The 13922-nt window shown below is 44.4% G+C and overlaps 1 protein-coding gene across 1 annotated transcript in view; it reads right to left on the bottom strand.

Annotated features, from left to right (window-relative positions):
• The window catches only part of LOC311132173 (mediator of RNA polymerase II transcription subunit 30-like), a 35447-nt gene extending 21525 nt beyond the window's left edge, over window positions 1–13922 (bottom strand). The window contains exons 1-4 of the mRNA XM_084165391.1: window positions 13841–13922; window positions 11383–11603; window positions 9774–9932; window positions 6196–6306 (exon numbers count right to left, since the gene is read on the bottom strand). Of these exons, the coding sequence (XP_084021517.1) occupies window positions 6196–6306; window positions 9774–9932; window positions 11383–11535 (423 nt within the window). The 5' untranslated portion in view covers window positions 11536–11603; window positions 13841–13922. The remainder of the gene's footprint in view (window positions 1–6195; window positions 6307–9773; window positions 9933–11382; window positions 11604–13840) is intronic.

Below are 13922 nucleotides of genomic sequence, written 5' to 3' on the forward strand. Positions count from 1 at the left end.
AGTTGCCAAACATCAGCCTCAAAACCTTAATGACTTGGAGAAGATCTGCAAAGAGGAGTGGGACAAAATCCCTCCTGAGATGTGTGCAAACCTGGTAGCCAACTACAAGAAACGTCTGACCTCTGTGATTGCCAACAAGGGTTTTGCCACCAAATACTTTTTTCCCCTCATATTCCTTAAACGGTTGAACAAAATAGAAAATAATCTGAGAATTCACTCGACATTAATAGCACTACAAACTGCTGAAAAACGTTCTCATTCCAAACACAGCACCCCGATCCTCCAACAACAAGTGTCGCACTGCGTTTCCCCTCTGACCTCCTGCTCACCAATTAAAAAGCCCCTGGCCGACACACTGGTCTAATGGGCTACACATGAGTCTGCTAATAACATGGAGGTTCGTGCGCCTCCTGTGAACAGCCTGCTAATGCTAGAGTGTGTAGAGAGCGCTAGAGAGAGAGAAAGGGGGATACCTAGTCAGTTGTACAACTGAATGCATTCAACTGAAATGTGTCTTCCGCATTTAACCCAACCCCTCTGAATCAGAGAGGTGCGGGGGGCTGCCTTAAATCGACAGCCACATCATCGGCGCCCGGAAAGCAGTTGTTGTTGGGGGTTAACTGCCTTGCTCAGGGGCAGAACAACATATTTTTACCTTGTCGGCTCGGAGATTCGATCCAGCAACCTTTTGGTTACTGGCCCAACGCTCCTACCAGCCAGAGAGGGGGAGGGAGGGAGGGAGAGGGGGAGGGAGGGAGGGAGGGAGGGAGGGGAAGGAGGGAGGGGAAGGAAGGAGGGAGGGAGGGAGGGGAAGGAGAGAGAGAGAGAGGGAGAGAGAGAGAGAGAGAGAGAGAGAGAGGGAGTAGTTGAGAGAGGGAGTAGTTGAGAGAGAGAGAGAGAAGCCATCAGTATCCCTCTCGACGAGTGAGTCTCATTACCATCCAGGTCTCTGTTGGTTTATCATCAGGCATCCACAGCCCGCGGCCCGCTCTTCAGATAACGCTGCTAATCTGCCAATACCACTGGAATTCATTATCCACGACAGCTCCCCCCAACCCCCCCACCCTTCCCCTATTTGGAATTACAAACATCCGTTGCTTTTAATTTCTCACCTTCTCATTTGAATAAAGAGGACAGAAGCGGTAATTAACAGGATATTTAAAAAAGCAAGGGAGTGTGTGCGAGCGAGGGACAGTGAGGGAAGGAGGGAGGCGAGAGAGGAGGAGAGACGGAGAGAGAAAGAGAGGAGTTGTGGAGAATTAATAACAGGCCAGATCTCTCCAAGGCCTCCTTAATGGGCTTTGACAGGAATTTATTCACACTTACGCTGGTATTAAATCAAACGCTGGCCGAGTGGTGACGGCAGGGCTGCAACAGAGAGGCACTGGAGATGGTCCCGGGTCCCCACCCGTATCACGGGGAGGGTACTAACTGTGACACCCCCGTAGGAGCTGGTCATCAGTTAGGATCCGTGGGGGGAAGAAGAGAAGGAAGGATGGAGGAAAGGAAGGAGAGTAGAGGGCGTAGCAGGAGGAGGGAAGGGAAAGAGTGATGGGGAGATGACAGGGCAGCAGCCTCATATCCTCGATGGAATTATTATTTAGTACTCTTGAGCCCAGTGAATCATTATCCGTTCTGCAGAAAACGCAGTCATTCAGGGGTCCTTCTTGGACGGAAAAGGCGACAGATGGGGAAAAGGCGACAGATGGGACGAAAATGCCTGTCCACCAAACATCTTCAGAATTTCAATTCGATAAAGGGATTCGATTGGTCTGTTTTTCATATTCATTGTTTCCTCTCATTAATTGGCGTGAGCACTAATGCAAGGCATTCATTAAGGCTCTAATTTGTGGTCACTTGGGCGCTTCAGAGTTTGTGTTTCTCGTTGGAGCAGAGGAGAGGAAAGTGGAATTGATATGTACAATCACATTCTGCAGTACAAAAGGTCTGCAGCTCAGAGATTGAGCAATCGCAGACCATTAGGTGGCAATTAATTATGGCTAATGCATCTCTCTCTCTCTCCCAATCGACAGATAACGAGAGCAGGCTATCACTCACACACAGGACGACCCATAAAGCAGCAAGACATTACCATGGAGGAGTAATTTATCATGGAGCTCCTCCAGTGTACCTCCTATAACCTAAAATACTCTTTACCTACCTTTCCTGCTGGGCTGGAGCAAAGACAATCACGAGGGCTAGCCTGGTCCTACATCTGTTCGTTCTGTCCTATGATCATGCCAAACAACGGCCATAGGAATGGGCAAGACAGCACAAACAAATCTGGGACCAGGCTATAGTTGTGTGCCTTCACATCTGTTTGTTATAATAATAATAATAATAATAATAATAATAATAATAATAATAATAATAATAATATGCCATTTAGCAGACGCTTTTATCCAAAGCGACTTACAGTCATGTGTGCATAAATTTTTACGTATGGGTGGTCCCGGGGATCGAACCCACTACCCTGGCGTTACAAGCGCCATGCTCTACCAATTGAGCTACAGAGGATATTACTGTATACAGGTGTCAACTATGTGACTTTATTTGAACTTGCCTATCTGGATCTGAAAAGCTTCACTCCAGTATCGTTCCAACTGTCTACATACACTGCATGACCAAAAGTATGTGGACACCTGCTCATCGAACATTTCATTCCAAAATCATTTGCATTAATATGGAGTTGGTCCCCCCTTTGCTGCTATAACAGCCTCCACTCATCTGGGACGGTTTTCTACTGGATGTTTGAACATTGCTGCGTGGACTTGCTTCCATTCAGCCACAGCTCGCAGTCGGCGTTCCAATTCATCCCAAAGGTGTTTGATGGGGTTGAGGTCAGGGCTCTGTGCAGGCCAGTCAAGTTCTTCCACACCAATCAACAAACCATTTCTGTATGAACCTTACTTTGTGCACGGGGGCATTGTCATGCTGAAACATGAAAGGGCTTTCCCCAAACTGTTGCCACAAAGTTGGAAGCACAGAATTGTCTAGAATGTATGCTGTAGCATTAAGATTTCCCTTCACTGGAACTAAGTGGCCTAGCCCTAACCATGAAAAACAGCCCCAGACCATTATTCCTCCTCCACCAAACTTTACAGTTGGCACTATGCATTGGGGCAGGTAGCATTCTCCTGGCATCGACTAAACCCAGATTTGTCCGTCGGACTGCCAAATGGTGAAGCGTGATTCATCACTCCAGAGAACGCGTTTCCACTGCTTCAGAGTCCAATGGCGGCAAGCTTTACACCACTCCAGAGACGCTTGGCATTGCGCATGGTGATCTTAGGCTTGTGTGCGGCTGCTCGGCCATGGAAACCCATTTCATGAAGCTCCCGACGAACAGTTATTGTGCTGACGTTGCCTCCGGGGGCAGTTTGGAAGTCAGTAGTGAGTGTTGCAACCCGAGGACAGACACATTTTACGCGCTACGCGCTTCAGCACTCGGCAGTCCCCTTCTGTGAGCTTGTGTGGCCTACCACTTCGTGGCTGAGCCATTGTTGCTCCTAGAAGTTTCCACTTCACAATAACAGCACTTACAGTTGACCGGGACAGCACTAGCAGGGCAGAAATTTGATGAACTGACATGTTGGAAAGGTAGCATCCTATGACGGTGCCACGTTGAAAGTCACTGAGCTCTTCAGTAAGGTCATTCTACTGCTAATGTTTGTCTATGGGGATTGCATGGATGTGTACTCGATTTTTAACACCTGTCAGCAGTGGGTGTGGCTGAAATAGCCAAACCCACTAATTTGAAGGGGTGTCCACATACTTCTGTATATATAGTACATCTGTCTGTTCTAGTCTTCCATTTTCTCTCTCTTTTCCTTCAAGGTGTCTCATCTTTTCCTCTCTCTCTTCTAATGGAGAATCCTCTCTGGCTCGATATGGAGACCTTCCCTCCAACATCTTCCCTTTGTCTACATATCTGTCCATCCGGTCATCTATTTGTCTTCTAGATTTTTTCTCTCTCAGTATTCTTTATTTTCCCTTCTTTCTCTCCTCCTCTGGAACGACTGGAATCCTATCTGTCTCAATATGTCTACCCATTCAAATCTCCATTAAAATCTTCAGCCCGTTTCACGTTCTCTGGAATGTTCTCTGGCTCAATATGTACAGTATGTCTTCACACTAAAATCTCCTCTTTATCCATCCGGTCCGGTTATCCATCCATCTTTAGTTTTTCTCTCTCTGTAGCCTCTCTTTTCTCTCTCGTCCTGTGGAATCCGGTATTTGGCTCAATATGTGGTCTGTCTTCACACTAAAATCTTCCCATCTATCCCATCCGGTTACATGTCAACTCTCGTTTCCCATCTCTTTCCCTCCATCTCTTTTCCTTGTGGAATCTGGTATATCTGGCTCTATCTATCTGGCTCAGGTCGTTGCAGCAGATGCAGCTGAGCCTCCTAAACATCTGTTTTCCACATCACTCCCCTCCTGATGAGTTAACCTCTAACTCCCCAAAACATGTTCTTCTCATCGCAGCTTTAATATTCAGCTGGGCATTTGGGCTCTGAGCAGAGCATTGTGAAGTGAAGAGGGGATGGCTGCTGCAGACATGCAAGTGAAGCTTCTCATTCTCCTTGTTTTTTCTATGTGCCCTGTGGTTTGGGTAGTAACATTGTGGTATGAGCAGCTAAGACGGTAAATGTTCGATTGTCCACTTCACTGTTTGCTCAGTGCTCCCAATTTTAAATGAGTATTTTCATTGTTTTCGTTGCTATATTTTCATCCAGCTCCTGGGCCACGTTTGGACATTCGTAGTTACTCTGCTTTCAATGTATACTGAACAAAAATATAAACGCAACATGCAACAATTTCAACAATTTTACTGAGTTACAGTTCATATGAGGAAATCAGTCAACTGAAATAAATTAATTAGGCCCTAATCTATGGATTTCACATGACTGGGCAGGGGTGCAGCCATGGGTGGGCCTGGGAGGGCATAGGCCCACCCACTTGTGAGCCAGGCCCAGCCAATCAGAATGAGTTTTTCCCCACAAAATGGCTTTATTACAGACAGAAATACTCCTCAGTTTCATCAGCTGTCCGGGTGGTTGTTCTCAGATGATCCCGCAGGTGAAGAAGCCTGATGTGGAAGTCCTGGGATGGTGTGGTTACATGTGGTCTGCAGTTGTGAGACGGTTGGACGTACTGCCAAATTCTTTAAAATGACGTTGGATGCGGCTTATGGTAGAGAAATTAACATTACATTCTCTGGCAACAGCTCTGGTGGACATTCCTGCGGATAGCATGCCAATTGCATGCCCCCTCAATACTTGAAACATCTGTGGCATTGTGTTGTGTGACAAAACTGCACATTTTAGAGTGGCCTTTTATTGTCCCCAGCACAAGGTCCACCTGTGTAATGATCATGCTGTTTATCAGCTTCTTGATATGCCAAACCTGTCAGGTGGATGGATTATCTTGGCAATGGAGAAATGCTCACTAACAGCGATGTAAACAAATTTGTGCGAGATATTTTATTTTAGCTCATGAAACATGGGACCAATACTTCACATTTTGCTTTTATATTTTTGTTCATTATAGTTTGAGCTGGTGTTATGTTTGGATGTGCGTGGTTACTCTCCTTTCAGTGGTGGTATGCTTCATAGCAACATGGTCCAGCTAGAATACTGATATTGATGCTTATGGAAGGTTTGTGTACATGCAGAGGATACACCATTTGTTTGGTATCTGCCTGAGTTGAGTTAAGCTCAGCGCTCACGCCCATGTTTTACTGTAGTAGTTACCTTTAAGAGCAGCGAGGGAGCTAGTGCTCTTAAAAATAACCAATACTCATCCATGACACCCGTGACCTTTCTCCATTATGATTCAGCACACTCAGACAGGCAAGCACGCACACAGGCACACACCCACCATGACTGGGGAGCTAAAAAAAAGCTGCAACACTGGCAAATAATGCATGTTGCAGTTTTTCAAAAACTATTTTCAACAGTCAAAGACAGACTATTAATACGAAAATAAATTACTGTACACAGAGTACTGAGAGTATTGTAGCTTGCGTTTTCACACTATATTTTTCCATTTCATTTTTTCTCTTTGTAGAATCTGTTTTCTCTCTCTTTTGGCCCATCTCTCTCCTCCTGGAATCCCTATTGGGGTTATCTTTTTATATACAGGGCTGTGCGCTCTAAAGCCCAGTGTACTGTACATTTATATCTAGCTCACCTTGTTAACCTCCAGGATCTCCCTCCTCTCCTCTGTTGCTGGGCGGGCCTGGCTGGCCGAGCGTTCATTGTGTTTGGAGCTGCTGTCGTCTTCCACATAGGGGATGAGTTGCTGTGTGTGTGGGGGGGGTATATAAAAAGATACAATGACCACTGGTGTTCAGTGAGGGGATGGTAAATTGATAGTAGTTTGGTACTTTGGCTTGGAAAATACATTTATTGTCTCTTGTCTGTGGCTCCGTTGCAAAAGAGATTACCATTTCAATGGGACTCGCCTGGTTATATAAAGGATAAATAAAACATGAAAAATAAATAAGGCTCATTGGCTTATGTCTCTCATCAAACAAAATAAATAAAAATGGAAATTTCACTAGCCCCTTCTCTAAAAGTCTACTTTTTCTATACTGCTTGCATGAGCACTAACTCTCCCTATTGAGCTTGTACAAAGGGATTTCTAGGACATTCGATTCCCTGTTAAAATACTGAATTAGAACTGCCTTCATGTACAGACACTGCTATAATCTTGTCTCCTTAGAGTTGCGAAAATTGGGATTTGGTGTAGATCACGAAAACACTTTAATAATAATCTTTAATCTACAAACAGTTCCATAGCACCACCACCATTTCAGAACTAGGACTTCTCCACAGTCCATACCCAAGTTCTTAACTCATTTTAAGCACTCGCTGTGCTTGACGTTGTCTGGCTGACACTACACCGACTGCTGTGCTGAAAACCCTCTCAGAATGCTGAGGTCTTTCCCTCCCTCCCTCCTCGATCTGCCTGGCTGTTCCTCCACTGCTTTAAACCACACTGACACCTGCTGGTCTGCAGGATAATGAGCAGTGCCGTACGGAACACATTGTTCTCTATTGCACTGCATCAAGACCAACACGCTTATCTTAAATGGTACCATTATACTAGCTTTACACTATCGTCTACTGGGTTTCTATTATCATACATAGCTGTGTGAGGTGAGATTGCTTAAACGGTTATGTAGGAACGAGGTAATGATTTGAGAAAAACATAAGATTAGGTACAAGAGGAATAACGATTACCGGCCAACCAAAAGCCTTAGCAGGTGTGAAAACACAGTGAAGTCCAAAACAAATCTGAGGCTGAGTGCTATTCTACATTCTGAATAGCCTAGTTGTTGATTGCGTTTCATTGCAGTCAGTGACCTGAGGTTTAGCAACTGGCAGAGGCCAGTGTAGACAGTGATTGAAGCAGGCTGTGACCAAAGAATTACTGCAGGGCTGAATGGGGCTGGATAGGGCCAGAAGACAGACAGAGACAGAGGCAGGGAGAGAGAATCACATGAGAAAAACAAGAGACAGCTCTGGCAGTTTTCTCTAGTCAGTCAGAGAGACCGATGCCAAACCCAAAGCTGTCTGATTCGTGTTAGAGAGAAGACAGAAGACGTGCTGGATATTATATTAGGCCAACTCTGTGATTGTTAGGGGCGTAGAGTCCAAAAAGTATTAGAGAGAAAAAAACTTTTTCTACTTCCATAATTCCAGCTATGAGCCAAACGCATTTTGAATTTAAAGGTAAGAGCTGTTTTTGGCAGTCGGAAGGGGGAAAATGTGCAGGGGTAGAGAGAGAGGGGGCGAGCGAGAAAGAGTGTGTGTGTGTGTGTGTGTCTCTGTGACTGTACGTGTGAGTTATAACCCGTCTCTCTCCTCCACACGAGGATGGATGTGGTTTGCCTGTTGACAGAGAAGAATGGGGGTAATTAAGTTCTCCAGGTTGCCTTACTTAGAGAGGGGGAACGAAATAGGGAGAAGAAAGAAGAAGAAAAATAATGCGTGGAGGATAAGTAAATTAAATGACATGGCCGCTCACAGTGCAGGAAATGCCAAAGAACGACGAGGGCTCAGTTGATTGCCTGGCTCGGGGAGAAAACAGAAAACCGCTGACGTGGGCAGCCTTCGCCAGCTGTTCATTACCAGGCCTGCTGCTAATTAGGAACGTGATGAGGTCACGCTGGCTGAGTCATTGATTCCACTTCCTGTTTGGGGAAAGCCCGTTCAGCGGCTAGCCAATAGCACGACTGTCAGGATTGCGGCCGGCCAATAGCAGGCTTGTCAGCCACTTGAGTTTTAGGGGATGATAAATAGCAGTGTCAGGAGGGCCAAAATCAACTTCCTCCAAACAACATGGTGTGGTGAGGTATTGGTTGGTCAGCACAGTCAGTGGTTTGCACAGCCTCTGGGAATATGTAAACATTTTAAATGAACTGGTACAACTGTGGAATGTAATGGACAGTGAGGTTTACATATGACCAGAATTGCAAATTATATTTGTCACTTTTCCCTCATGAGAGAGAAATACAGCAAGCCAGTATGCCATATGGGCAATTCCACATTAACGGAATTACGCTGAGACGCTGATTTTTCACATGAAAATGTCTGCCAAACAAAAAACATTGATTTCAAAGTTGAACAAACCATACAACTCTACTCTACTTTGAACAATTTACACAGTAAATCAAACATTTACTGAAAAAACTGTGCTGATGCAAAGTTTGGTAACAAAATGACAGTAGGCCTCCCGAGTGGCGCAGCGGTCTAAGGCATCACTACAGATCCGGGTTCGATCCCGGGCTGTGTCGTGACCGGGAGAACCATGAGGCGGCACACAATTGGCCCAGCGTCGTCCGGGTTAGGCTGGCCGGGATGTCCTTGTCCCATCGCGCTCTAGCGACTCCTTGTGGCGGCCGGGCGCATGCACGCTGACTTGGGTCGCCAGCTGTACGGCGTTTCCTCCGACACATTGGTGCGGCTGGCTTCCGGGATAAGCGAGCAGTGTGTCAAGAAGCAGTGCGGGGTTGTGTTTCGGAGGACGCATGGCTCTCGACCTTCGCCTCTCCCGAGTCCGTACAAGAGTTGCAGCGATGGGACAAGACTGTAACTACCAATTGGGGAGAAAAAGTTTTATCCTGTTACCAAACCTTGTATCTGCACAGTTCTTCCTGTAAATGTGTTTTTGTTAAATATGGTTTTGTTTGGTATACATTTTAAAGTGAAAAATGGGAGTCTCAGCATAATTCCTTTACCATGGACTTTCTCATATGTTTAACGCAAAATGCCTCCGTCAGATGTAAGAAAAGCCTAATTAAATGTGTGCAAGCAGTCAGTTCTAAAACATTGGTTTAAAACCAAATGGCTCCAAACCAATAGGAGAAAAGACTGCAACAATAAAACAGTGGAATCGCCCAGCATGAGGTCTGAAACAGTAGCCACCCCAGTAACTCAGTAAGATAAAGTGGTGGGTGGGTGTCCATAACAGCCACTAAGGGGCAAACACAGAGCACCATTGAATTGAATGTAGAGCTGAGCCGAGGACTGCGTCCCAAATGGAAACATATTCCCTGTATAGAGCACTACTTTTAACCAGAGCCTGGTCAAAAGTAGTGCACTATATAGGGAATATGGTGTGCCGAGGTAGACCTGCCGAGGTAGACCTGACAGAGTGGGAGAGATAAGAATCGCCCAGGCACCAAGTAAATGATGTCCAGTTCAAACTGGTTAGATATTGATTGTGATACACAGAGTGGTTCTGGGACAGTGGCCACTCACCTCTGGGGGTACAGGGTCCAGACCAGTGCAGTTTTCATTGCATTTGTCATAGACGAGGCGCAGCTTGCGGAAGAGTACAGAGAGCATACGCAGGTGCTCCTGCAGTTTGCTCAGTCTGTCCTGGTGGGTGTTGGGGTGGTACGTCACTCCATTTGGCAGCTGGGGGAGATGACATAGGAAATAAGTGTGTTACATACTCTTTTAGTAATGTAATAACATTTTAATAATATCTACAGGCCAATACAGGGCCTCCTATTTACTCCTTGACTAGTCCCTCCTTGACTACTGGTAATCAGTGTGTGATTACTCAAATGTTTATGGTGGTAACTGAAGTGTAGAGGGTTTGTAAAATAATGACTGAATTATTGCAATGTAGACTAAAAAACGGTTTTAAATTGATTCATTTTACTGTGCTGTTACATGGCATTCCACCGAGAGGAGAAGTTACATATAACTACATGATATGTATATAACTTAAAACTGCTTCGGACTGTTTCACCTGAGCTTTATGCTAACTAACTTTAGCTTTAGGCACTTCTAACTGATAATTTCAACTGAGCTTTAATGCTAACTAGCTTTAGGCGCTTTTAACTGATCGTAAACATCCTGTACAGCCTGAAACTATTCCCTGCATGAGGGTAGGTGAGTTGTATACCTGTATACATGCCTACAGGAGTGATCTTTTTTTCACACACAGTCTGTGATCAGTGAAACAAGTCACAACAGTGCTGTTTGTGCATTCTGTGGCGAGTCAGTGTGGCTTGTGGTAATGCATTCTTCTTTTGTCTTTGACTGTCTCGGTTGTTGTTTTAATGAGTTGAGGAAGGATCTTCTCTGAGACACAGACAGAGAGAGACAATGTCTGATTATGTCCCAAATGGCACCCTTTTCCCTATATAGTGCACTACTTTTGACCAGAGTCCTAGTATGGGCCCTGGTCAAAAGTAGTGAACTACATAGGCAATAGGGTGCCATTTAGGACGCACCCAACCTGTCCTGAACTCATCTTCAGGGCACAGTCTGATCTTTCCAATGTGTCAACAGAAGGGCGAAAAGCGGTATAAACAGATGGTGACTGTCTAATGATAAAATGGAGGCCTTTACATACCCAATTATATCATCCTCCATGTTTAAAAACAAGTGTGAAACAGGATTGGGACATGCCTTCCTAGGGCAATAATTAAAGCTGGCTTAGTTGGCCTAGCTTTCTGCTCGTAGGCCCATACCCATCCATTCTCACCACAAAGCAGAGGGACAATGCATGTCATATTGTGTTACTGTTATTTGATATCACTGTGGGGAGAGAGAGGGATATTTATTTGGTTCAACAGACTCCAACCAGTGCCACACAATTTTTACCTCTTGGATGACAGTCAATCAATGTTGTGCTGTCAGTTTATGTAATGCTGTCGGTCTGGGGTCAAATGAAGCTGAATCGGTGTGTGAGTGTGCGTGCGTGCGTAAAATGGAAGAGGAGCACATGCAAACAATGCTTTGCGTGTAATAAAGGTGGTTGACAGACCAGCACCATCCATAATCAAAGGCAACCCATGAACTTTGTTCAGCCTTTACACCCACCCCAACACAAAAAGTCACAAGAAACACTCACCTGCATGTTCCTCAACAGCTGGAAGATCTCCATGGTGCGTAAGACGATATCCTGCACCGTCTCCTGGCCGATGCGACAGAGCGATGCCGTGTTGACATCACGGGCAGCCTGAGCCTGCTGCCCGGCGAACGCCTCCATGGGAGGGGTGGTCATGTAGACAGCAGATGACCTGAAGGTGCAGCGAGGGGTCAGCCTATTCTACACTGTTACACCTTGGCATGCTTGGTCGTATGATATTGGAAGGATGGACAAGGGAAAGGTTGGGGATAGAGGGAGAGAAAGGGAGAGGGAGAGAGAGCAGGGGAGACAGGGAAAGAGAAACAGACTGGTTAATTTCTTGATGTTACATTCCCAATGATATGAGTTGATAAATAAATGAATGAATAAATGAACACTATTGTTCCCAGACAAATTTCCTTATGTGACAATTATTTATTTATCCAAAATTAATTGCAAGCTATTTATGTCCAAGCTTCACGTTAACCATAACCCTTATTTAGTCCATCAGCCAGTTCCATACTCAAAAGAATACAAAAAGTGCCAGTGGAGTGAAATAAAGTGCTAAACAAAAATGAGTGTTCTCTTTTTGTTTAGCACTTTATTGCACTTTGCACTAGCAATTGTTGTATTTTTATTAATGTATGGAACTAAATTATAAATATTTTTGCATCTCAGTCTCTTTGGTTTTTCCTTTTTATGTTTATTTTGTTTTTATGGTTTGTGTGCGATCACCTGTTGAAACCCTAGAACTTACCTATCTATATCTATCTATTTCTTATCTTAACTAATGTAAAAGAAACACAGCAGCAGTCATTAAAGTTATATTTTTTTTATTGAAAATAAGGCAGGCAGCAGTTTTCCCAGGCCTCCACCCTGAAGGTCCGCTCTGAGGAAGATCTCACCTTCTTTCTCTGGTAGCTGCGAAACCTCTTCCAGGCTGAGACCTTTGCCAGCAAAAGCCTCGCAGCCCTCAGGCTTTGAGGCAGTCTCTTTGACGCTGCCAAGTTCATCTCTCAGAGGGGAGGCCACAGTTGCTGTCTGCTCCTCATCTTTGCTACTCCCCATGGTGCTGAAGGTAGGCCGCGATATAGGGACTCCTCCCTGCAGGACGAACTCCTCTTCGCACATGGGGAAAATAGCAAAGGGCCAGTAGTCTCCACTATCACAGTAGGGATCAGCCTCCTCCTTTCCCCATGCAGACTTGGGTAGGGGTAGAAGAGACCCATCACCTTCCTCTTTTTTTTACTAGTGACCATAGGTCCATGGCATAATAGTCTACAAACTGAGGCTCTAGTGAACTGTAAGTCATGATGATTAGATTAATAATAACAATCAAGGTGCAGCTACTGTAGAAGGTGCAACTGAAGTTGAATGACCTTAAAAGGATACGTTTTAGTTTTACAACCAAATCTACCTTTTTGATGTAAATGTCATGTCATAGAAAGGTCCAGACACCTTTTTTGTGATTTCACTTGATTTTGTGAAACTTACCCCAAACAGAAAATCACTTCCTCATCCTCGTTGTGTAGTATGGGGGCCCTGAATTTTTTTTAACCATGACTCCAAAAACACCCAAATACTGTACTTCCTTTTAGAAATGGCTAAGCTCTCAGTATAGTGATAGGGGAAACGTCTCGAGTCGCACAAAAGGGAATATAACGTTGCGGATAACGTTCAGAATGACACAATTTTATGTGCACAACATCTAAAGACCTGCATCACTATACTGATGGCTTTGCCGTTTCTAAAAGGACGTATTTGGGTGTTTATGGGCCCCCATACTAAACAATGAGGATGAGGAAGTGATTTGCTGTTTGTGGTAAGTGTCTCAAAAACAAGTGAAATCACAAAAAAGGTGTCTGGACCGTTCTATAACATACCATTTACATTAAAAAATGTAGATTTGGTTGTAAAAATAAATACATGTATCCTTAAAATAAATAAATAAATAATGACATCATAAGCCAAACTGAATGAAGATGCAAAAATGTATGAGTAACAAAACTGCATACCTTTTTTAAATGAGGTCATAAGACATAATTTATGACGCGATAATGCATGAGTAACAAAGCAGCATAACATGACCACATGCATTAGAACAGCCTGGTAAGTGAAATAACTGTATATAGTACATTTCTGGAAGGCATTAACACTTACATCAGTATAACCTGACAGTACAGTAATAGCCACATGTGAGCTCTATGCATTGTATCTGCAACGTTGCACCCCAACTTACTAAACCACAGTTGATGTAATAACGTTTTTTTTAGCTAGATGGCTAAAATTGCTGGCTACAGTAGGTTAGCTAGCTAACGTTAGCTAGCTAGCAAGCTGTTAGCAAACGAGACGATAGTTATTGTCTTAGTATGCATTTGTCCTCTTGCTATACAAAACAAAACGTTCCCTTTGGCGCTTTTCATATTGTCCAAATGACTAACCACGCAAGACGTAAACTTACCTGTGTTGCTAGCTAGTATTAATGTATCTTATTTGTTGACATATGTCAAGGCCTTTTTCTCCAGGATCTCGCAACTGTCAAA

This window comes from Coregonus lavaretus (assembly GCF_964263955.1).
Source record: "Coregonus lavaretus genome assembly, chromosome: 7".
In the NCBI taxonomy this organism is placed as follows: Eukaryota; Metazoa; Chordata; class Actinopteri; order Salmoniformes; family Salmonidae; genus Coregonus; species Coregonus lavaretus.